At 35.3% G+C, this 25,496-nt stretch overlaps 3 protein-coding genes across 3 annotated transcripts; 1 reads left to right on the top strand and 2 right to left on the bottom strand.

The window, feature by feature from the left end:
- Nucleotides 1–214: 214 nt before the first annotated feature.
- LOC127875149 (alpha-mannosidase 2x-like) lies at nt 215–2,293 on the bottom strand. The gene is made up of 2 exons (XM_052419987.1): nt 2,213–2,293; nt 215–1,636 (listed from the first exon to the last, which is right to left on the bottom strand). The coding sequence occupies exon 2, from the start codon at nt 1,587–1,589 to the stop codon at nt 570–572; it is 1,020 nt and encodes a 339-aa protein (XP_052275947.1). The 5' UTR covers nt 1,590–1,636; nt 2,213–2,293; the 3' UTR covers nt 215–569.
- An 11,272-nt stretch (nt 2,294–13,565) lies between these two features.
- On the top strand, nt 13,566–15,094 carry LOC127874921 (dehydrogenase/reductase SDR family member 1-like). The gene has a single exon (XM_052419617.1). The coding sequence runs from the start codon at nt 13,723–13,725 to the stop codon at nt 14,701–14,703; it is 981 nt and encodes a 326-aa protein (XP_052275577.1). The 5' UTR covers nt 13,566–13,722; the 3' UTR covers nt 14,704–15,094.
- A 4,748-nt stretch (nt 15,095–19,842) lies between these two features.
- On the bottom strand, nt 19,843–25,238 carry LOC127874922 (uncharacterized). Its single transcript, XM_052419618.1, has 2 exons — nt 24,386–25,238; nt 19,843–21,948 (listed from the first exon to the last, which is right to left on the bottom strand). The coding sequence occupies exons 1-2, from the start codon at nt 25,011–25,013 to the stop codon at nt 21,608–21,610; spliced, it is 969 nt and encodes a 322-aa protein (XP_052275578.1). The 5' UTR covers nt 25,014–25,238; the 3' UTR covers nt 19,843–21,607.
- Nucleotides 25,239–25,496: the final 258 nt, after the last annotated feature.

The following is a 25,496-nucleotide window of genomic DNA, read 5'->3' on the forward strand; positions in this document are numbered from 1 at the left end:
ACTTTCCGCTTTTATGACATTTTTCGTTTAAATGAAGTCTCTTTTTAACAAAAATCCAATTTAGGCGGAAAGTGTCGTCCCTGGTTAGCCTCTGCGGACTGCACAGGCTAATCTGGGACGACACTTTACGCACATGCACAAAGCCCAGTTTTCTCAGAACGCGACTCATATAATAAGAGAAAAGGTAAACAACGATGATTTCACAGGTGTATTGAATAACACAATGCAACAGTATGAAAGATTAAACAATTTACACATATGTCGTTGTGGTTACCAGCAGAAAGCGTCCATCTATGTTTCAACAACTTTTATTTGATGACAATCCAGCAAGTATGTCCAAAACAGCTAAAAGTTGCACAAATATGACGCCAATATCGAAATGTGCAAATCGAAGGACCAAACAAAAACCTGTGTGCAATTTATGTGGGGATTTTTATATGAGTACAAAAGTAATGTTAAAATGAATGGCATATGGATAAAATTGAATTATTTAGATAAAGTAAGATTTTGAAATGCAATTAAACAAGTTTTTTTCTCATTTTTTGTGTTTTTATTTATTTTCAAGCGAATTAATGTGAGTGAAACAAAATACTCGGAGCGCATGCGTGACATGTTATCACGAGAGTCTCGTTCTTAATGTAAACACAATTATAGTAAATAAGTCTCCACCGGTAATAGGTCACCGTACGATACACGTATTTCGCAACGCTTAATTGTTCGAGAGAATATAAAACGAAGATCCAAAGTAAACATACGTGTGCAAAGATGTCATCGAGTCCCTGGCTGTCCCATGCCTGCCGCCAAATGAAGTTCAGCCGATGCTGTGCCCCGAACATCTCCTTGACACCGCGGTTGATTCGCTTTATGAGAACGTGCTTGATTCCAGCGAGCTTGTTGAGATACGGCATGGTGCTTGAGTACCCAAACTGGTCGAAACTCAACGAGGACTCTGGTACGATCTTCAAGTTCTTCTTCACCCAGTAGTGCCCCTCAATCATCTGATCAACAAGCGCAAAGTAATGCGGAGATGCCTCGTCCGGGGCCACCCACATACCTGAAGTAATTTCCAAGCGCCCGCTGTCCACGAGCTCCTTGAAGCGGCGGCGGGTCGCCTCCGTCTGGTTGAGCCACCAGGTGTTCAGGAAGCTACTTTCTACCCAAATAAACGTCATGTCCGGATACTCGTGAAGCATCTTGACAATCAGCGATAGGATGTGCGTCGTCTGGTCGTCGAAGTACTCTCTGTAGGTCTTCAGCCAGCCGGGGTCGTTATGTGAGTGGGGGATCACGATCACCTGAAGTGGTTCCGTGCCAGGGACAGACTTTGTTTTGTCTGCATGAGCCATCGATGGCGACGTGTTGTCAGGCAATTGATATCCGTGAGTCGACGATTGAAACGCGTCCAAAACGCTGTTCATTGTGAAAGTTGCCGTAATTCGCCATGACTTCGCCGAGGAAACGCAGACGCTTGCTTCGAACGAAATCTTCGGTGACGCGGTAGGCGCTTTATACCAGAAACGGAAGAGAACAAATATAACTAGGCCGATGAAAATCCGCTTTAGCAGATATGAATTCTTCTTAATTCGCATCGTTGCGCGTCTTATGTCTGTCTTGTCTGGCTCCAATCGGCTTTGACCTGAAATCATTATGAATTCATAGACCGAATAATCACTGTGTTACCTCATGGTATCACACCGACTCATCAAATCGATATACTACATAAATTATAAAATGTTTAAAACTTGTTAAACAAATGTGTTATTACCTGTAAATTCAAACGTCATGAGAAAAATATTAATTCCATGATTTGCATCGCCATGTTTAAGAATTAAGAACGTTCAAACAGTTAATGTTACATGTAAGTCCGCTGTGATTAAGTTTTATTGAACCAATTATATTAAATGTTAAGGGAATCAAATGTAAAGGAAACGATAATATAAAAAAACATGCTCAAGGCACTGTTTTTCGTTCACTAAAGTGTGAACATTAGGCCAAACATAAAGTTTGGTTTTGTTGTTGTTTGAGGTAATGAACTTCGTTCGAAATTTCAAAATAAACTTTTTGTATTAATAATTTTTCTTGGTGTTACCTTAACACATCTTATAAAAATTGTTTCAGCTTTTAATGTTGATCATACATCAATATCGGGTATTATTGATGTTTTCTACTTATTACGATCATTAAATGCACATCAAATAACGAATTATCTTACCTCGTTAAGTATGATCTTAGATCCGACGGACTTGCTATAAGCTAACTACATGGACGTTATTTCATTTGTACTTGTTATACCTGGTGAGCAAAAATGCATTCATGTGTATCAGATTGAAACCAGAGCGAGCTTTTCTGCGTAAAAAAGCAGAATTTATATATGTGTCAATTGTAAAAATGTGAAAATTGGGCTTAATGCATGTGCGTAAAGTGTCGTCCCAGATAAGCCTTTGCAGTCCGCACAGGCTAATCAGGGACGACACTTTCCGCTTTTATGGTATTTTTAGTTTCAAGGAAGTCCCTCCTTGCCGAAAATCAAGTTTAGGCGGAAAGTGTCGTCCCTGATTAGCCTGTGCGGACTGCACAGGCTAATCTGGGATGACACTTTACGCTTATGCATTAAGCCCAATTTTCTCAGAACAAGACACATATAGATATATAATTTGAGCAGAGTAAGGGGCCCTTATACCAATTATTCAACAACATAACGCGAAAAAGCGTACGTCTGCATTAAATGGTTTATTGTCATTAATGCGAGAGCAGTTCTTGATGCCATTTTGATGCAAATATGATTCCCTACCGCTCCAAACATTAGGTAATAAAACAGAGCAATACCATTCAATTTTGAATAAGAATTACGCTAAGCAATATTTCACTCAATCATTACTAATTGCATATGCGCAAACATAAATTAGCAACCACCCACGAAACCATAAGACAGTGTACTATAAGTTTGGCGCGACGCATGATGCCCCGGTGTTTTATAGCAATGGGTAACTGTGTTGAATTAACTCAGTTTTAATACATTTTAAAAGTACATAGTTTTAATACATTTTAAAAGTACATAGATGAGAATTATCAATTTACTGATGTTTTATTAGTGTACAAATGAAAAACATGTATGGGCATAAAAGTCCCTTATAAGTCTTTTGTAGAATGGTCATATAGAATGCAATGCATCTATTCATTTTTTAAATCTTAAAATACATTTTTAAAATACATTGTATACACTGGGACTATAACAATACAGTAAACTTGCTTGCTAGAACATTTGAATGAAATTGAAGAAAAGTAACTCTTTAGGGCTTACAAATGGTTGGCAATATGTTACTTCCCTTCAATCCTATGTACGGCTAGCAATTATACTCGTAGTCGTATAGACGCATTGTGTCACACCGGTCTTTACTGACCTGTGTGAATGCGCGCTAAGCATTGTGGGAAACGGACTTTTTTCCATCATGGCGTTGGTAAACATAATAAACACGGAAGTGAAAAATGGTAATTAATTATTATCAAAAACAGGCCCCATCAAACCGGGCCAGCTGTAATATATAGTTGGATGCAGTTTGTGCTTCAAAAGGAGCCACTTTTCATGTCAGTCTATTGTTTGTAAGAATCACTAAACACGTAACTTAGACTAACTAAACATGTTGCAAGACTGTATCTTCGAAATAGTTAATAAATCTAAATCATAAATAAATATTTATAATTAAAAACCTGCTGAAATTTGAGAACGTAAACGATTTAAAATAAACGCTGTGAACATTGCAAGGAATCTTACATGTAGGCCTAATGTGTGAGAGGATTAGTCAGGGATAAAATAAAATGGAGTTCGAAGGATCTAACATTTTGAGGAAGACGTCATGGTATCTTGGACATTTGGCACTTTCATATATTTATTTAGTAGATACTGAAAATGCTGAATGTGCTAATTGCAACATCAAAGGCAAGCAGGTGAGATTTTTACAGCTTTTTTTTCTTGACATAATATTGTATGTTTTCCATTTAATTTATATGCCAGTGTTTTTTTTCACCATTTTGGGAATGGTTTCCGGTCACTTCCCCCCCCCCCCAGACGTTTCCTCCCCAAGACGTTTCCCCGCAAAGACAATTCCTCCCCAGACGTTTCCCCCCCATTTTAGTTTTAGTGCAGATGTCCCCCCCCCCCCAATAAATTTATAATTGTTCGGTTGAAGTACAATCTTTGTTTATTATCAAAATTATTATTTTGTTTATGAAGTCTTTAATTAACTTTTAATATCTATGAAGCAGCTTGTATGGTTTTTTGGTTTTAGAATTGTTTTTTGGAGGGTTTAACTGTGTAATGATTGCATGTAAATCATTAGTAAGTGCATGTTGGTGTACTAGTGGAATACATGGAATATCCTCAAAATCTTACTGAGTATCTTATACATGTTGCTCAACACAAATGCAACCAAGAATAATGTGTAATCAAGACCCGTTTTGAATACACAATTAACACCTTATTTCAGTTTGAGTGAACCTGGGCAGGGTTGTGCAAATGCAGTATTTGTTGTTTTTTATCCAATTAAATATGGTCAATTGGTGAAATGAAAATGGTAAAATCAAATTAAAATTAATTTCGACACTGCACATTTCCTTGTAACAGATAAATATGATAAATAAATATTTACTTTGTAACTGTCAACATTTTTTTCATGCATTCATATGTTTATTATCAAATTATTGGATGTCACTGATATTTTATTTTTTACTAATAACTCATTTAGACTAAATAAAACAGAATTGAACTTTCCGTGCACATTATTTCATTATTAATAATATAATTTATTAGCAAATGTAATTATACAGTGCTCCAGCCAGCTTTTCAAAATAGAGGGGAGCTTCCCCAAAAAGGGCAAATTTCACGCGTAATTTTGGGAAATAGGGCATTTGGTTATAAATATACATAGTTATATACTTTGCTTATACTATAATTATACTTATGAATTGTAAACATTAGTGCACTGGATGTTTTCACCAATTGTATGCTGTTCCTCATTTTGTGTAATGAAATTATAATAAATATATTACTATCTACATTGGCGCTAAGGAAAACAACTTCGTAGCCAATTTCATAACCGACTTGGGTTAGCATCCGACTACACGCATTAGAGATATGTAGAATTTTGTAGATATCATATTTCTTTCCGGTGTGTGTGTGGGGGGGGGGGGAGGGATTTTGATGTTTATTATCACCTATCATCATTGAACTGCATGTTAATCTTTCAGGTTCCAGTTTAAGCATCAGTGGCCTTGTAGAAGAAATGAAGAAAACATTTATTTCACTGGGTCAAATAAATGTTGTGACTGTCACCACTTAATTTGTTACTTTGAATAACTGTGAGCCAAAGTTTTTCCACAATAATAATATTAATTAAAACAATAATCTATATTGACAAATTTAAAGTCTGAACAATGTGTTTTGTGTTTCTTATATCAATAAGTTTTTATTAAATAAAAACTTATTGATATAAGAAATACAAAACACAATTACCTGTTTTTATTAAATGAATTTGTGGAATTTAAGGAAAAATTAATAACTAATGAATTAAAAAAAAGGTAAATTTAAAGCAATTTATTAATAATAATTAAAACAGTGATAAACTACATAAAAATGTTTTTGTATGATAATGTACTAATCTCATCTTATGAATGACTATCCCCCTTCAAAGATGTCACCTAATCTCATCAATGATGATTAATGGGCCTGTATATTGCACCATAAGTACCCCTTTATACAATAGCTGTTATCTTGTTATATACACTTACTAATCCAATTAACGCTTGTATATTGCACCATAAGTGCCTGATATATTGTTCAATGGTAGGTGTGTGTTGTTACTTAATATTAGTGAAAACATAACTTTCCTATTATTTGCCTGGTTCTGAAAATATTTTCATCGATGAGTTTCCTTTAATTTTTAAAGAATATTTTTGAGAGGTAACACCTGAGTACTACAAATCAATGTAAAATGTTCATACTAGCTGTATTGGGACATTATAATTTAAATGTTACAAAACAATTTTATTTACTTGTCTCAAAATAAATATCCCAATATGATATTTATTTAGTCAAAATAATTTGTGTTTCAGTTAAAACTTGGATATAGTTATTATTCTTCATTAAAAATCACAACTATTCCACTTTAAATGACCATCAAAGCTGTGTTTTTACTCAATTTTTCAAGGATCTCAATAAATGAAAGAAACAATACAGGTACTTATAAAAACAATTCTAATTAGATCTATTTAATTGGTAAAATTTGTTTGAGGCTTCCCTAAAAACAACCATAATAAATCATTTCACTGATCTATTGATATATCTATTTAATAGGCAGAATGACAAACAGAACTAGTGTGGTTTCTAGGGTCATAAATCTGGTCCCTAAGCCTTAATTGGTAATAATATGCATGCAGTGTTATGTCTCTGAAAGTGACAATGAAGCAAATCTGCCCTTAGGCTATTTCATTTCACTCACTCAAAAGGAGATAACTTGCTATTAATTTAATAGTTACTTCTAACTTGTCTCCTTTCTGTATTAAGAGGGTTTTCATATTTTAAAGTTCAATTGGTCTTCAAAAGAATAAGCAATAAAAGTTCTTGATTTTGCCAACAAATAATGTTTACCAATTGTGGGTCTACTCTACTTTCTTTTAATAATTATTTCTAATTATGTTTTTTTAAATTTTTATATCAATGGAAAATGAAATATTTTTTCACTATTTTGTTTAAAAAGTACTTTAAGAAATCCAGGCAAGAATACATGACAAGTAAGGGTTGTGTCAAGAAGGTGCCATTTAAGGCCCTATTATCAGTTTTGGATGCCCTAACCTGTATAGGTGAGAAGACTGTGAGAAGACTGGGGACGTGGGGCATGAGGAACAACTAATACACAGTTATTGACAGGTTCGTGTTGAATCAAGCACAGAATTTTCTGAGCATTCATGATTCATTAGAATTGAAAAAAAATTCAATCAACCAGAAAAATCCAGTTGACCAACTTTGACTTATTTGCATGAACAGGTATAAAATAGTGGGTATTAATAGCTTAAGACATTATTGGCAACATGTCTGTTTAATTTATATTATCAATATTGTTAATTAAGCATGGAATATTAATCAAAATTGGGGGTAAAGTTCAATCGACCAGTATTGACCAGTAATGACAAATTTGGGAGTATTGACCGGGGCGGTTTTAACCAGTAAAAACCGCCGGTTAAAACCGGGGGCGGTCGATTGGTGCCAACCCTGGGTGTACTAAAGGAATACTAGAGGAATACATGGGATATTCTCAAAATCTTACACATGTTGTTTTTAATATAATTAAATAGGATCAATTGATGAATTAATTCAGTTTATGTAAACTTGGGCTGGGTTGTGGAACTATAGTTATTTGTTGTCATACAATTAAATAGGGTACTATGTAACTGTCAAAAAAACATATGCATTCACACGCATATAATTCAATTATTGGATGTCACTGATAATTTCAATTTTACTAGTAGGTAATTAAGACTAATTAAAACAGAATGGGACTTTCCTCGCAAAGTATTTCATTATTAATAATATAATACTATAATTAGCTAATGTAATCAAAACATATTGATATTTTAATAATTTAACTCAATGATATTAATAATATTAAAATTTTCCCCAAAAAACTAGGGCAGGAAGATAGGAAGGATTTTTTTTGGAAAATCAACAGTGTTGTCAGTGTAAAATATTTGCAAAGCTTCTTCTGAGTTTGAACTTCAGTTTTGCATTTTGTGACCTGCAACATATTCTATGCTACTTTATTTCACTATGGTAAGTCATTAAAGTGTTATTTATTTTTCAACTATATAATGTGCTAATCTCATATAATGAATTACTACCCCATTTAAAAATGACACCTAATCTAAATTCATTAATACAATAGTTATAATTGTTTTATTGTAATTTGTAACATAATATTCCACTAAAAATGACCATCATAGAACATCAATGCCGTGCTTTTACTAAATTTTCAATGATTTCAATTATTTAAAGAAATAAATTTATCAGGCACTTATAAAAAATATATAATAAGGGTGTCAAAATTTAACAAACTGAACAAGTCAATTTGAACTTCTCTTGCAATGCAAATGGAGCCACTTGAAATATCAAATTGTTCCCATACTAGTCGGCAATATAACTATGACATTGTGTCTTTTCAAAACATGCATCAGACACACCTTCTGAAACTTTTTAAGCGGTTTTGAAAACGCTATTTCATTGCAAACTTTCGTCAATAAAGGATACATGTTGTTATACAACCGAAAGTGAAAGTTCTGTTTTTAAAAAAATGAATAAAGAGCGAAATAGTTGAAAACTAACGAAAATTATAATTGATACTAACATAAGACCGTAAGACTGAACAAAATAATACTTAACTTTTAAATCATAACATGAATGTTTACTTATAAAGCAAATTCTTCATTCATCCGCGGACTTCTTTGTGTCGTAGTCATAAATGCCTCCAAATGGAGGTGCGTGATGCGTCTTAGTATAGAGGTGACAATAACGTAGTGACGTCACCATCTATGTATAGAATGCGTATAGACGAGTAAACGCGTGACGTCACGCGCACCTGTTTAGACTCTGCCCACTGGTTGGCAAAAAGAGATGGCATTCATATAAGCGCATAGAGACGGTGAGCATAATCATCGATTTTATTGATAATCATGCACTATATCAAATATAATTTTATAACTTATATCTGAATTATTAGCAAGCTAGGCAATGCATTTTAGGAACGATTATATTGTTGTTATTATTTGCTTTTACTAAAAACGAACTCTGGAGAAGAACACAATGTACGAGCTCGGTATGTGGTTACCACAACGATCTCTCTGCTAAGCACATCATTTTAGATTAAACAATTCTCAGAAATGTAAATTCTTTAAAAATAAATTTAATTTAATGAAAGAACACAATTAAGGATGAAAACAAACAATAAATAGATCGATTTTATGTACGCAACATATAGTTCTGATTTGAAACTTAATATGTCTGTAAAAACTTACAATGTAACACATTAAATAAATTCTCTCGATAAATGTAATGGTTTTTATTTAATTGTTCACACCAATTTTGACACTGTTTGTCTCATCATTTTTAACCCGGTGTTAACTGCATCTTTGTTCATCACAAACCGATTATCTCGTTATGATCGGATACAGTACAGACAGTTACAAAGTAAACATGGTGTCATAAACCCAGGGACATATACTTGGGGTGCCTGCATAAACCACATGTGGCAGATGATTTTACGGTCATTAAACACAATTTATGATACCTCTATGTCTTCTCTTGGCATATTGAGCAGTCATTAAAGCCAAATTTTAAAGCCAAAATACGTAACAGTTGCTTTAATAAAATATGTTAACATATTTAAAAAAATGAAGATATTAGTCCGAAATTGATTAGCAGGATTAAGTGTATATAAATTAGCCAGTTTAATCATAATATACAGTGTTTAATAACTGACGTGTTTCCGGTCGTGAGACGTGGTACCGAAAAATCGTAAGCAAAGAAAAATTATTTTTATTAGCACATTTAATCAACATGAACAGGCAGCAGACAGGTTATTCGAATGGTATAAGCACAGGTTCACGATTTGCACCACTAAATAGCGAAAATTCCCAAGAAGAAATGCATAAATCGAGAAATGACAAGCGTAAACGTCAGGAGTCAGCGGGTGGGGTGTCGACCTCCAGACAGGCGACGTTGACGACCTCATGAGTATCGCACGTCGACTTGCCAGAACCAATTTCAGCCTCCTGAGAGACTATCCAAAAGAAATAAGCGACGCCAGGAAGCAGCTATGGCCCAATTTTAAGGAAGCTAGGTCAAAGCATGGCCCCCGTAACGTCCAGATGCTTTTCCCAGCAGCACTCCGAGTGAACGGACGAATCGCCGAAGATTTATTTCCAGAGTGGTACCCTATCCTCAAAGGGTCAAGAATATCAAACATACATGAGCGCATCCATAACTCGGTAGCGTCCAGTGTAGAAATGCTCCGCCAGTCAGTAAAACATACCGCTCCACAGCCTACACGACCCGCCCAAAAGAATCCTCAAACACATGGTAACAAATCACCCATACAACTCGCAGACGAAAGGTTCAGACAACAGCCAGTAGATCTGACCATTAAAATGCAGAATCCAACCGCTCCGCCGAGACCAAGATCAGCACCAACCTCGCCTCGCGAAAAGGGACCATCCAAACCCAAGCAAACGCTGCCATCACATGTGACTTTAACGGACAATGATGGAAACATGTCTGATGAGGAGGTGATTATGGCGACCCATCAAACGCCCCACCAGTGAACAGTATAAGGCGCTAGGAAAACACCGGGACAGTCAATCCGCGTATTGCAAAAGCCCGTCTTGACAATGTTTTTATCGTCCAGTGTCACTGACAATATATTTGTTAACACAATACAAATTGTTACAAATAACAAACATTCTTATACTATTTGTGAAAACATTTCTGATCGTGCATTTGTTAAAACTAATAATAACAGGAAAGATGATCAATATCAAAATACGTTTAAATGAAACTCTGTAAGTAAATCCAGTTTTCATTCCATTTGTGATAATGCCATCCATTCTCCAATCGCGTTCGATGATTATTTAATCCTCGCACAATGCACCCCCGCCGCCGACACATACATAAACGTTGAGTCACGCCCAAAGAACACTCACAATCCCAGTCAGGTATCCAGTAAGGGACACATTTTAACAGATACACCTTGCTCCTCAATCACCACATATATATGCGATTCATGCTTTGACTATCCATCCTCTTCCAAAACACGCCATTGTCGCCACACTCAACCACAGGTGGTTAGCGTGTGGCTATGATATTAATTAGTGAAAACATCATTTTGAATGATAAATAATCATATTATAACGAAAAATTAACTTTTCTGAAAAAAAAATATTTCACTATCAAATATAAATATATATATATTTGATAGTGAAATATTTTTTTTCAGAAAAGTTAATTTTTCGTTATAATATGATTATTTATCATTCAAAATGATGTTTTCACTAATTAATATCATAGCCACACGCTAACCACCTGTGCACTCAACCGATACAGCCCACACTAGTCGCACAAACGGGTTGGATACTCCAAAAAGCCAAGAATCCTTATGTTAGCGTCGACACAATCCCTAATCTAAAGGATTGCCAGCCAAATGCATTTACTGCCGCCACCTTGCCCGGATCAGATGGCGATGATGTACACCGTGCACTCCCAAATTCCCGCTCCTCGGACAATACCCCCAACGCCTCTCCATGCAATACGTCCGTTCCTGAAAGTATAAGAAAAAACACGACAAGTCCAATATTAAAATCAAACCCGTCAGTAACTATTAAAATTGGAACGCTGAATGTATGTGGACTAAAGAAAAGGTGTATTTACCCAGATTTCTGTGAATATATTAATCAGTTTGACATATTTTGCTGCACAGAATGCAAAATAGACGAGCATGATATAATTAAAATTGATGATTTTGAGTTTTTAGCCCAACCACGAAAAATGAAATTCCATATCAGGGGGTCTGGGTATTTTTGTCAAAGAAATTTTATTCAAATTTGTGGAAATTATGAAAACTGACTCCGATTATATCCTTTGGGCAATCCTTAAAAAGGGTTGCATTTCAATCGAACACGACGTCCTACTTGGAATAGTGTACATTTCACCCGAATCATCAAGATTCTTTAACCTAGATGAATAATAATAATAATAATAATAACAGTTATAATAATACTTATACTAATCCAAAAAAAATATTTCGGAGAAACACAAAATACGTCTGTTTTCACGAGTTAATTTTTTTTGGAGACGAGAAAATAGAACTTGTGTTTTCCCGACTTCTTTTTTGGGAGCGGTGATGTCAACTTAGTGCAACCGTAAACATGTGAAATATCACTCTGGACCCAACCGGCTTTTTATTAGATAAAGTAGCCTTTACGGAGAGTCCGGAGATGGACGAAGTGTTACGATTTGTGATTTATCTCAGTGCAGAATACAATCTGAACGCATCGGACAGTGGGTTACACCACACCGTCATGTCTTGATTTCACATCTTGTAACTACTTGTTATTTCAGATCTCTGCCAAATACACTGACTATTTACTTGTAACTGAATTTAAATGATTTACTTTGACTGTGATATTCAAAATGTGATATATCAATGCATTGTGATCCAAAACCTGTGACAATTGTTTTCCAATTGTTAAATGTTGTAAATAGACTGTATTGTATGATCTGTACTTGTATGACAAATATATATACATATGCATGAATAAATCAATATTTAGAAAAGTGTGACTGACACTGTTTCCAGACATATTACAGTAAAATTACTTCATGTCAGTAATGGCAGTAATGGCAGTCAGGGATGGAAAATATCTTTTTACAATTGTTGCCTGCACTGTCGACCATATTTAGTGTTTTTGTTTCCCATCTAAAGAGTACCGAACCAAAACCATGGGCATGCCTGTGATATGTATCTTAAAGTTTCTTAAAAGATAAATAATATAAATTTTAACAACATCACTGCTAAGTTTTAACATTTCCAATACAGTATGTCTTATTTTGAGAGGCCATTCTGAATTGAGTTAATTTCCAAGGGCAAATTTATGCCTTAATATATTAATATTAAAAAACTGAACATTGTTACACTGTACCTAATTTTAATGGAACTGGATTGTTTAAGGCTTTGAAAAGCTAGTTTCCTGGCCGGGATTATAACAACATCTGGAATTAAAATGCCTAGAATGAAATATAAACAATATCTGCCAGAAGTACTGTATGGTTGCCATCATCAAATGTACAGAAAGAATCGTTTTTCAAATTCAATCAAGCCCCACTCATTCCATTCCATGAAACCTTTCAGATGTCTCAATACTGATAATAGCCCCACTGAGGGCCGTATGGCTATGGTCCATATACAGTTTGTGACTGCCTGGCTGGTCACTATAATGCCATTGGGACCAACGTGGAGTTTACTATTTCTTATATTACACCGAAGAGTTTTCTCTGTACCACTGTACAGTGTTGTACGAATGTTTATGGTATAGAACATAAACATATTGATTAAATCTCAAAGTTTGTCGCCTGCAGCCGAACATGAGCAATGTTGCAATGAATATAATTTAAGAAAGAGTGATTCTTTTAAGTTTGAATAATGTTGTTGTTTTCACTTCAATAAACAACTTATTGGCTTTCTTAACATTTTATTAAAATTTGAATATTTTGCATGCAATAATATCTTATTTTAAACAATAACATTAATAAATATTCTATTATATTACTCCTTAAAGATATTGGTCCTTATATATCTATATTATTTGTTGATTTAGTGCAAATTTATTGGTGTGTAACCCGAACTATATTTTCGGTGTATATCTTCCGCCTAGAGGCGTTAGACATATCCTTCCACCAAATACACCCGAGAGAAGATCGCCGTTATGGCGGAATTGTCCGAGGGTTCCCGATTGTGCAGAATAATCTCTAAAGTAAACACACACCATGCATGTTTAATCTCGCGTTGTGTTTGACTTGAGGTCATATTTGATATCGCCAGTTTGTAAAGAGTGAACTTGCATAGCAGTGTTGGAAAGGGTAAAAGGTGATATATACACACATTTGTGTGAACGGATTCAATAAAAATGGCTCCTTTGGCAGGTAAAGTGTGTATTGTGACCGGCGCTACACGCGGTATTGGGAAAGGGATCGCTCTTCAACTCGCAGAGAAGGGGGCCAAGGTGTATATTACCGGAAGAACGCTGGATCCCCCGAAAGCTTCGAAAGTGGGTGGGTCTCTCCGTGACACAGCGCAAGAAATCGAGGCTCGTGGAGGCACGTGCATTCCCATCCAGTGTGATCATTCCAAGGACGACGACATCAAGAGACTGTTTGAGACGGTGAAGCGCGAAAATGACGGTCAGCTCGACATTCTTGTCAACAACGCCTATTCAGCCGTAAACGCAATATTTACGTCACTGGGGACGCCTTTTTGGGAACAGCCAACGTCAGTTTGGGACGTCGTGAACAACGTTGGGCTTCGTAACCACTACATCTGCTCCGTGTACGCCGCACAAATAATGACTGAACGAAAACAGGGGCTTATAGTAAACATATCATCAGGGGGTGGTTTGAGGTATTTATTTAATGCCGCTTACGGAATAGGCAAGGAAGCGTGCGACAGGATGGCCGCCGATTGTGGTTTCGAACTCCGTAAGCATAACGTTGCGTTCGTTAGTCTCTGGCCGGGTCCTGTTGGAACAGAGGAAGTACTCAGTAAATTCGACAGTGACGGTAACGTCACCAATCCAGCGGACCGTTCAATGAGCAAGCAAAGAATGCGAGAGGTGTTCGAAAAAGGGGAAACCCCCGAATTCGCAGGCCAGTGCATCGCATCGTTGGCATCTGAGCCGGATATCATGAAAATGTCGGGGAAGATTCTGTTAACATATGACCTGGGCGTGAAGTATGGCCTGAAAGATGAAGAAGGCCATCAGCCTATGGACATGTGTTCGGTAAAGACGGCATTGTTAAGCAGCGGGCGTACGTGGTTGGCCTCTATGGTACCCTATTTTGTTAGGTTTCCGAAGTGGGTGGTGGCTTTAAGTGGAAACAAGTTTTATTAGTCACTGGACGCTTTCACTTGTACAGCATGACGTGAGAATTGTTGCGGAGGTTACATTGGATATGAGGCGTTGTCTGCACATACATGTATTCAAATCGAACAAATAAAGGAAAACTACCGAACAGAGTCGTAGACTTCGATTGATCTCTGTGTTAATTCATTGATTAAATGATGTTGTGAAAAATTTACATTTTTGTTAATGTCTAATTAGTTTTACGTTAACCTAGCACCCTTTATTAAGCAGTATTACGAGAGATTGTGAGTATTGTTCACTAACGTTGTAAGCTGTGTTGATGGACATAATGTAGAGTTATGCAAATATAGTTCCAAAATGTTGTTTTCATGATCTATATTAGTTGTATTGTTTAATAAAAATGGTTGAAGTCGTTTCATTCTGCGCGTTGTTCTTTTTGTTTCAAGCAACCATTTCATCGCAGTTACCGGTATTCCATCAAAGACAATAACATTGATGGATGAAGACTTATTGAATACACATTTTCCCGTTCTTAAATAAATGGTTCCCTTATCCTTGACTAATTTTATTAATTACTTATTAATGGCTTTAAATGCCCTGTAAAGCATGTAGCGTTATGCAAATATAGTTCCAAAATGTTGTTTTCGTGATCTATATTACATGTAGTTGTATTGTTTAAAAAAAAATGGTTGAAGTCGTTTCATTCTGCGCGTTGTTCATAATGCACAGGCAGAATTTTTTTGTTCGAACAATGACTTTGACATTGAAAATTGTACTTTTCCAGAATTAGACCAACCAATAACGGTAAATGAGGTATTAAATGCATGTAAACACTTGAAGCGTAATAATGCGTCTGGTGGTGACTGTATTTTAAACGAATACTTTATTGAGTGCATTGATATCTTATCCAGTCATTTGTGTGATGTTTTTAATAGTATTTTAACCTCGGGCTATTTTCCTGAAAAGTGGACAGAGGGTATAATTATACCATTGCATAAAAAAGGCCCCGAGGACGATGTGAATAATTATAGAGGAATAACCCTTGTTAGCTGTTTTTCTAAGCTATTTACAACTATTTTAAACAAACGCATTGAATTATTTTGCAAAAATAATGCTAAAATTTCGGATGCACAATTCGGATTTAGAAAAGGTTGTTCAACCGATGATGCCATATATATTCTTATGTCAGTTGTACAACATTTTTTAAATGTAAATAAGCGTCTGTATGTTGTTTACGTTGATATGCTTAAATGTTTTGACAGCATATATCACAATGCATTATGGCTAAAAATGTACAAATCCGGTATACAAGACAACATATTACGAATAATTAAAGATATGTATGAAAATGTCAAATCATGTGTAAAAGCATGCTCGACATACTCTGAATACTTTAGCTACGCCGTTGGTCTACGGCAAGGGGAGGTAATGTCTCCTATTCTATTTACTGTTGTTTGCAGACGATATGGCGATTTTGGGTAAATCACCCGAAGAAATACAATCTCATTTAGACAACCTTTACCTTTATTGTAACTCATGGGGACTTAATGTTAATACTAGCAAAACAAAAATAATGGTTTTTCGGAAAAGGGGTAGAATTCGCCGAGATGAGACTTGGACATATAATGGGGAAACTATAGAAGTCGTTGGTAATTTTAACTATTTGTGTACTGTTATTAATTATACTGGTAGTTTTATATTAAACCAGGAGCAGTTAGTAGGTAAAGCCCTTAAGGCTATGAATACTTTGCTTTATAAATGCAAACAGAATGATCTAAAACCTAGAATATTGTGTCAATTGTTTGATGCCTTTGTTGGCTCTATTTTAAATTATGCATCAGAGATATGGGGTTTTAATAAATTCAAAGATATTGAACGCATCCATTAAAAATTTTGTAAAAGGTTATTAAATGTTAAAAGCAATACATGTAATGCAACGGTATATGGTGAATTAGGTAGACACCCACAGTATGTAAATAGATATGTTCGTATTGTAAAATATTGGTAAAGCATGCAGGAAAGTACACGTACAGCCAAACTCATATTAAAACCGTGAAATGATATTACTGAAGAAATAATAAAAGCTAGATAAATATGGTTCTTTTCTTTCGAAAATACGTTTAAAACATGAAAATATGCACTTTTCTTAAACAAAAAACCTGTTCATGGAGTAACATTGATCCATGAGGAAGTGCGACCTGCATCATTACACTATGTTGTGTTTCAAATGAAATCTACCACAGTAACTTGTTGACAATGTAGAAAATAAAAGCTTTAAAAAAGATAAACAAGTTGATGTTAATTAATTTTTGTTGGTTTAAAACGATTTTCACGAAAATCAATAAAATCAAAGAGTAATGTCAAATGTCGGGGAGTTTTTTTCTGAACAAATCTCAATCGTATATTATCTACATACATAAACACGAGTACAAACGTACGTAGCTCACACTCTTTTCGGAGACCCTACTTTGATAACGTTAACGTCCGAAGAAGGCCAGTATTTGTTTAAACAAAAATGGAGATACGGGGTTGTCACTCGATTTATCAATCCCCACAAAACTTGAACGCTCCATATATCAAAGATTGGTTCATCCACTGGAAAAGTACCCGTGAATGACGGTGGTGGTCGATCGACATCGGCCCATGTTTTTTTATTGCACGCCTAGGGTTGAAATCTTTATTTAAAATTACAAATGAAATTTGACATTTAATACGTTTTTCAGCAGACCTACAGACATTTTGTTGAGATCTGGCAGTACAATCAAATATTAAGGGTCCGATATTGACAGTTCAACAATATTACCGAAAACTCTTTGAACAGCCGAAACCGATGAGTATGCTCGTATAAGATGCAGAAGCAAAAACTGTGTCGTATGAACACATGTACAAAAACAATAGTGGGGTTTTCGCACAGGTGTACATCCATTTTGCTTTACTGAACAACAAGTAAACCTTTTTTTGTATTATAATTTAACATTTTTGAAGTCAAGGCAGAATCTTTTCATTTGGTTTAGTTAATTTATTTTAAACAATTTAACAAATCATTCGGGAATACTGTCGATGCAGCGCGGAGGCGCAGGCTGGTCTTTAGCTACCCAGGTCGCATATAAAATAAGACCCAGTTTCGCATGACGCGGCTAGAGTCGTTTTTCGATCGGACTGAAAAGTTCAACAATAAAGAGAACATGTCCACTATCGGCCTAACGGGACTTTGTTTTCAATAAGGCACGGGTAATCTTCCTTCAGTCGTATATGTTATTCCTTTTATCGGCGTAGCTGTCTAACCAAGGTTGTCATCAATCTTGACCTTTATCAACAGTCTATGAACTGCACTAGATATTTCCTGCTGTATATCCAAATTCACCGAAGTCATTACTATATTGGTTTCGAATTTTAATACAGAGTCTTCACAACGAAATGCGGAAATATGGGCCATTATTGTGGATAAACTTCACCGCCTGCTGAAGACAAAGGGGTTGCTACTTATATTTAGTGCTCATTCCATCCCCACCCCATTATACTCTTCATCATTTTCTTCATCGTCATCGTTGTCAAACCTTGTAATTAATATTCTATTTCCTACGTTTTCCATTATTTTACTCGTGCGTTGTTATCTCGTGATAAATATTGATATGTTAAGAATACGCTTTGTTTGATGCTGACTCTATTTGAACAAAGTATCAATAGATAAAAAATAATTGAGTCCACTGAAAATCGTAAATTTATAGCGACGTATTAAATCACGATCATATATTTTTATGTTGACGACAATACTGACTATGACGACGAGGACGATGAGGATTATGACGACAATTGACTGGTGACTCAGATATGTTTTTAGGTAACTAAAACGTCGCATGGTGAGATGCCCAGTAACAAATAAATGTGGCAGTTCACCTGGTAAACATGTTATGCCAGAAACTGTATGAAATATCTCATTGTATCTTCATTTAGCCTTATTATATATCGGTGCTCAATTTAGCCTTGCATTCTTTTGCAGGGGATATAACTGTGACTAACAAAGCACTGGGTTTGTCTGCTAGAGTTGTCTATAACACTTCATCCAAGTCAATTCTACGTATAATTGAATGTATATGGCTCCGCGTCGGAAAGGTTCTACTGAAATATTTTCTATTTGCAAAAGCTACTTATACTTATTTGTCTCAAAAGTTATTATTTATGTTTAATCAAAATTAATTTTATTTTCACTTGCACCAGTGGGTTAAATATAGCATGTTTGAAAGCACTTTAAGAACTCGGCTCGTAAAGTAAGTAAACAATATACTTGTTTAAGATTATCAAAGCCAGCTTTTTCGATCGGCTTCTGTGCACCTTGGCATGTTTTTCGTAAGCATTTATATTGCGAACACTTACAAAATGAGACCGCGTTATTGGACAATCTTCTTGAAACTTGATCAGAACATTACATTGTGTCTAAAGAATATCTCTGTTGAGTTTTTTTTTATATCATAGTCACATGGGGCAAACACTTTGTTAGAACGTCGATTTTAATTATATTCGAATCGATTATAAAAGCACGAGAACACTTAAGAAATCAATCTATCCAGCTAAATTATTGTGACATTCACTGAGCAGATAATTGTGTTCTATGGATCTCTCTTCCGGGTCCGAGACTGTCAAGGAACGGGACCTTTTCTCTTATGCGACTTTATTAAAACCTATTGAAAATTGTGTCCAATTATCTCGGATTTTATTCAAATCATTTATTGAATTGATAATAATTCTCTTGAAATAGTGAAGCATATATTGGTCGATTAAATTTTTATATGATATAAAAATATATTCCGTATATTAGAATTGCATTTGATTCTTTCAAAACTGCTAATCAGGAGTCACCTTTAATACTCAATTTTAAAACTTGCGTCCCAATGATGTACTGGCCTAGATAAAATATGTGGCATAAGGATAAACAACTAGATCGTGTATAACAGTTATTACACAAAACACAACGGAGCTGATCAGATCAGTTAAAATGCTTTTTATTTTTAAGTGAGTTGTCAATGGTCTTTAGCCTTCATGTTCACGTATATTTTATGCAAATATTTTAGTTCAACACTTGTATGTATATAAGTCTTTGTATACCTCGATAATTCAAAGCTGAGATTTTACGCTAACATTCTGATTAATAAATAACAAACATCAGTGTCAATGTTGTAGGTGTTATCACTTACACACTCACAAACAAACAAATAAACGAACATACATACTGACGGATGGACGGAAGGACGGACGGACAGATAGCAAGGGGGCCCTCAATAAATAAAGTACGTCACGTTCCAGTAGGGGGGAGGGGTGTAAGAAAGTGTCACAGTTTGTGACATGGGGGGGGGGGGGGGGGGGTCCGGCCAGGTGTGATGTCACACATTAATTTATTTCTAATGTATTATTTGTTTTTAAATATAATTTAAAATCTTTAAAAATAACGTTAAATTATTTTATGAGACATTTGAGTTAGTTTTATTTCCAAATAGCATGAAATAAGTATCTCCTGGATGCGTGGTTAACGATTCCTCTCGCTAGGAGCGCTGTGGTTCACGATTCCTCCCGCTAGGAGCGCTGTGGTTCACGATTCCTCCCGCTAGGAGCACTAGTATGCTGTTGCGAAGCATTGTTTCACATAATTATAGCCTTGCTTTCGTCATTACGGAAGTATTATAATTCCTATGTTGTGCGCTGCATAAATATGTATCATATGTAAAAATATTGCATAATCTAACGGTTATATTAAACTTGATCTAACCTATTGTAAATAAAAAGCAGCAGATAAACTATGTATATTACATTATTGTCAAGTCGAATTTTTGTAATGTTTGTTTTCAAATTCAAACGAGATTGAGGTACTGCATCAATGAATAACTTAAACAACTGTTGACAATTAACTATTCTACTATTCAAGTCATTTTAATATTGTGAATTTAAGTTCTTTTAAGTGGAAATTTTATATTTCGATACAGTTTAAAAATGACATGTGTTTAAGCTTAAATTTTAATTACGTGTTTATAAAAAAAAAATGGTTCGAAAGTGTGACATACTTTAGGGGGTTGGGGTACAAGATATGTGACAGTTAGACATGGGGGAGGGAGGGGGTAAACATGGTAAAAAATAGCGTGACGTACTTTATGGACCGCCCCAAGAGAGACATACGGACAAATACATGAAACAGAAGTCATTGTACAATAACATCACATATACAATAATAACACCATAAATGTAATTTCTGATCTAAATTCTGTATAGGACGTATATTCTAAATACGACAGTTAAACGCTCGATAAATCCGGTAGGGCAATGCTGCATTCATTTACATCTCTGGTTACATAAGCAAACTAGGTATATTCTGTAGTTATATCTAAAGTTTCAACTTTTTAAATATTCGTTTAAAGTATTATATATTGAAGTTATGATTGAACGATATTATCTCTGCAAATTATAATAATGATTCACATATAGTTGTGCTATTGAAAGAACAGTTGATACTGAACGTATCATACCTTATTACACTTTGTTTGAAATAATGTAAATGTCTTCTTTGTATAGAAGTGTCATGACTTCTTCGTACAGATGTTTGAGTAATGCTGAAAAACATGTGTGTACATGTTCATTTCAAATTCCTAAACAATATATTTGGTACTTTTCGAGTGATTGCACGAGTTATTGTGATTTTATTGCTTAACAATTACACGACTTTTGACCGTTAATGAAGATGTCCAAGCAGTTGTTTTGTTATAACATGTCAGCATAACCTCTTAGAAGCAGCCTCTGGTTAAAAATAAAAGGTGGTGTCTATTCGCCGCATTGTCGTTTGGTGACATGTTTCATCACAATATCTTCAGTTTGATACCGGACGAACCGTAAAGCTTTAGTCCCTTCAGCTGGAAACCTTACGGGACCTTTTTGTTTAAAAACCAAATTAGCAACATAGTTTTCCATATTCATTAGGGAGAGTTATTTTGGCACTTGCGGAGTGTATTGTCAGGGATTTTAAAATGTCCTTTGCCGGTGTGTTGTCTGCACTCGACACATTCACCACCCCGTCACCGTAACGACATTTCCGTCCTACCTCAAAGTAGAAGATGCCGTCTCGTTGGCCGAAACGACGTAACCATGGTAACGGGAACACCATGATAGGCGACTTGGTAACTTTATGGAGAACTGTGATGCCCGCTTCGTTGATGACCAGCACTCGATGTCCTACTATTCCGCTTTTATTGGCCACTAGTGTATCCTGGACAGTGACGTCGAAACGATCACCTGAATAAATTGTTGAATAAATAATCAAATAAATAACATAGTAAATGATCATGTTTTGTCACAATTATAACAAACGACATACAAATACGTATTCATAAGTATCTATAATCATTTATTGTGATGAACATGACAAAAATACACACAGGGCGTATGTTTCTTTACTAACTTTCTTGTTATAACACATGTCACCAAAAAGAGACATTATCTAAATAAGATAAATATAACAAATATTAATTGTAAGCAGCATTATCCATAAATAACGAACTTTGCAGACTTCGACACTCTTATATGTTTGCACGCATGCACATAAGTTTGCGGAGTATTGGAATTACATGTATGTACATGTAGTGTAAAAGCGTACAGGGTGCGGCTTAATGAACCGGAAATAAAAACATGACCCGTTTTTACAAATTGCCAAGTGTTCCGGAAATTCAGATTTAGCGACAAAGTACACTCTAAATCAGGTATATAACATTTACTCTTTATTTGGTGTTTTATATAAGCAAAACAGGAACGTTGTACACTAAGCAGCACTGATGTCTGATGTGCATTCACCTTCTATCGATCTTTTTGCTTTACATCGAAGCTATATTTTGTTTTTTATACGATGCAATGCAACTTAAATTGGGCAAATGAAAAGATAAGTAATATTTGTAAGTGCATGCTTGATCGAACAAAACCTAAACCAGTTCACACACTTCTTAACGAATTATTTGTGAAATACGATATCAAGATAAATGTGATTATGGTGTGTGCATAACCAGTAACAAACACGATTTTATTGGATTATGACGGTATGTATTTAAAACACGCCAATTGATTTATTGATTGATTTTTTTCTGGACGTTCTCTTGCAGTGAAAAGAGAGAAAGTAATTTAAGCGGTTCATCTTCTTTCACTCATTTATGTGTATTGGAACGTAGTTTACTAGAAACATAAATGCATATGGTAAACGAAATTTCTTAACAAGATGGACTATATGTTACTTGTACTATTTTCGCGTCTTTGGCACGGAAGAGAGGTCAAAATACTAACATTTTATCCTTATGTATTAATGAAACCATTGCAATTTAAAACAATCTTCCATGTAATTCCCCGTTAAGCATACAAAGAAGGTTTAAAGCTTTAACCTTTTTAATCTTTAAATGACCAACGGTAAATTATATTAAACGTATTTACATCCAAACTATTCAAAAATATTATGCATTTTAATTGTATATGGAATAGACCAAATTGTTCCGTTTAAGAACATACCTAAATGAAGAACTTTTTGCAAATGGCAAGCAAAGTTTGGTGATTTGTTTTAAAAACGAGTAATAAATATAACGTAGATCTTCATTCTTGTGTCAAGGGACTTAGTCGCAGATTGTCAAAACTGTGAATTTTCCAACGTTTTGTTCACAGATTCAGACAATAAATGAACATTGTACATCAAGCAAACAAAACCACCACTTAAATAGACTCATACCGGAAATACTTAGTTTAAGAATGAGTATCATTTGGAAGGCTAAACAAAATTATAACGATTTGATATTTTTAATGCGTATGTGTTTTTTTTTAATAATTTATTTGTACAACACGAGGGTCACGTTTATTAAATGTAAAATTGATTCATCGGTTGGTTAAACAGTTTGGACGACATATGCCATAGCCTTAACATCCCAAGGACACTGGTTCGACCAACCAAAGCGACACATATATTTTCTTGTTTTCTGTCAATAACTCTATTATGCTCACTATATTTGAGCTTCAACTTGCCTCTGTTATAAATCAGCATTTTTTTCCAATGTGATCCGATATGTGAACAAGTCCCTTAAAGGGAATTCGGGCGGAAATATGCTAGTGAATATTGGCAATATAGTTTAGTGCATATTGGACAACATAGTTTACTTAGTATCGCTACGTGTAAATAGCAAACTAACATTAAAAGTTGGCCATTTAACAGTAAGAGAATGTGAAACAACATACAGTTAGAGTTTATAGGTCAATGCACGGGAAGTGAATTTAGATAATAATTTACAGTTAGATCCTTCATACGATTAGTGAACATGGATGACCATACAGAAAATGAATATGGCACAAGATACAGTTACCAGTAAATATAATGGGCGAATACATAGGAAGTGAATATGGGTAAACATACATTATGTGAATGAATACGGGTTTTTAACACACAGTAAATAAATATTGGCCAAAATACAGGAAGCGACACTTACCGGAAGTGAATGTGAGCCGCCACACAGTCATTGTCTCAAACTTAGTTATTTGAACTCGATTGTAAAGATAATCATTGGCTTATAGAGACACACTCAAGCCCGTTTTTTAGAAATAACCAGTACTTAATGGTTTTGGTAACATTCTGAGAACGCTTCAAAAAAAGGGATCTAACCCGGGACCTTTCGGTCGAAACCACAGTAACTCTATATTTAGGACCTACCGGTAATGGTAAATATTGGTTCCATCGTCATCTCATCAACCTGGTCATAATCGTGTAATTTATCGTCGTCCTCGACAATTGCCTCTTTCTTGTCGACCGGTCTCTTGCCCGCTGCGTTTGCCGTGTCGACCGGTCTCTTGCCCGCTGCGTTTGTCTTGTCAACCGGTCTCTTGGCCGCTGCGTTTGTCATGTCAACCGGTCGTTTGCCCATGATACCTGTCTGCCTCGCCTTCCCAGCGGTCGGTCGGATATAACCATCAGCTTCTGGTACATTAACGTATCCTGTTTGTGCCTTATAGTCTGTTGGATTTTGACTAGACAACTGCACGTTCAGCTTAGCGAGTGCTTCGTTATCCGCATAATCATACAGTTTACTTTCAGACTCAGTGTCCGTATTCCGCTTGTCAGGTAAGGCTTTGTTAGCATTCGATGTATTGGCCGCAGTTAATTTCGTTATTTTATGATTAGCTAAAAGCCTGAAATTGTCATGAAGTGACCCGCACGAAGTACACATATGCTGCATGCATTGTTCACAATATAGAATATTTGTTAATGATACTCCATAGCAAATCTCACACTGGTAACTCAGTTTCACGTATTTTCCACCGGGGTTTACGTTAGAACTCATTGTTAGATGATCCCTCTAAGAAAGAAACAAAGAGCTTTGCTGCAACGTTATTTACAAATTGCCTTTATCAAGCAGATGATATAACAGTATTGAGAAATTGTCATACCCCGTGCCTATCTATAGCTTATACCTATCTGCTAATACGTCAAACCGTGTTGTGTTGCACTTCCTTGATCATCTGATAAGCTAAACTGGGGTATAAATCAATATCAGACTTCGCATAATCAATAAATGTAAAATATTTTTTATTAAGTGTCTTTTACTTTACATAATCATAACATATAAATATAGTTTCTTTTACACAATAATAACACGTAAATATAGTTTTTACAGTGTTAAACTAAAACTGTGTTGGCAGGTTAAACCTCATGTGTCTGAGCATAAATCACGAAACTCAGTTGGTTTCGGGTATCACACGTGAGAAACCAGATAATAAGGTAGTGAACATGAATATACGTGTTCTGCAATCAACTAAAATGTAGG

This window comes from Dreissena polymorpha, chromosome 3 (assembly GCF_020536995.1).
Source record: "Dreissena polymorpha isolate Duluth1 chromosome 3, UMN_Dpol_1.0, whole genome shotgun sequence".
Classification (NCBI taxonomy): Eukaryota; Metazoa; Mollusca; class Bivalvia; order Myida; family Dreissenidae; genus Dreissena; species Dreissena polymorpha.

Bases quoted from the DNA above. Each gene is read 5' to 3' on its own strand.
- LOC127875149 (XM_052419987.1), bottom strand. From the start codon at position 1,589: ATGCGAATTAAGAAGAATTCATATCTGCTAAAGCGGATTTTCATCGGC.
- LOC127874921 (XM_052419617.1), top strand. From the start codon at position 13,723: ATGGCTCCTTTGGCAGGTAAAGTGTGTATTGTGACCGGCGCTACACGC.
- LOC127874922 (XM_052419618.1), bottom strand. From the start codon at position 25,013: ATGAGTTCTAACGTAAACCCCGGTGGAAAATACGTGAAACTGAGTTAC. The intron at 21,949-24,385 runs GTAGGTCCTAAA...CAATTTATTCAG, and splicing joins ACCAATATTTACCATTACCG to GTGATCGTTTCGACGTCACT.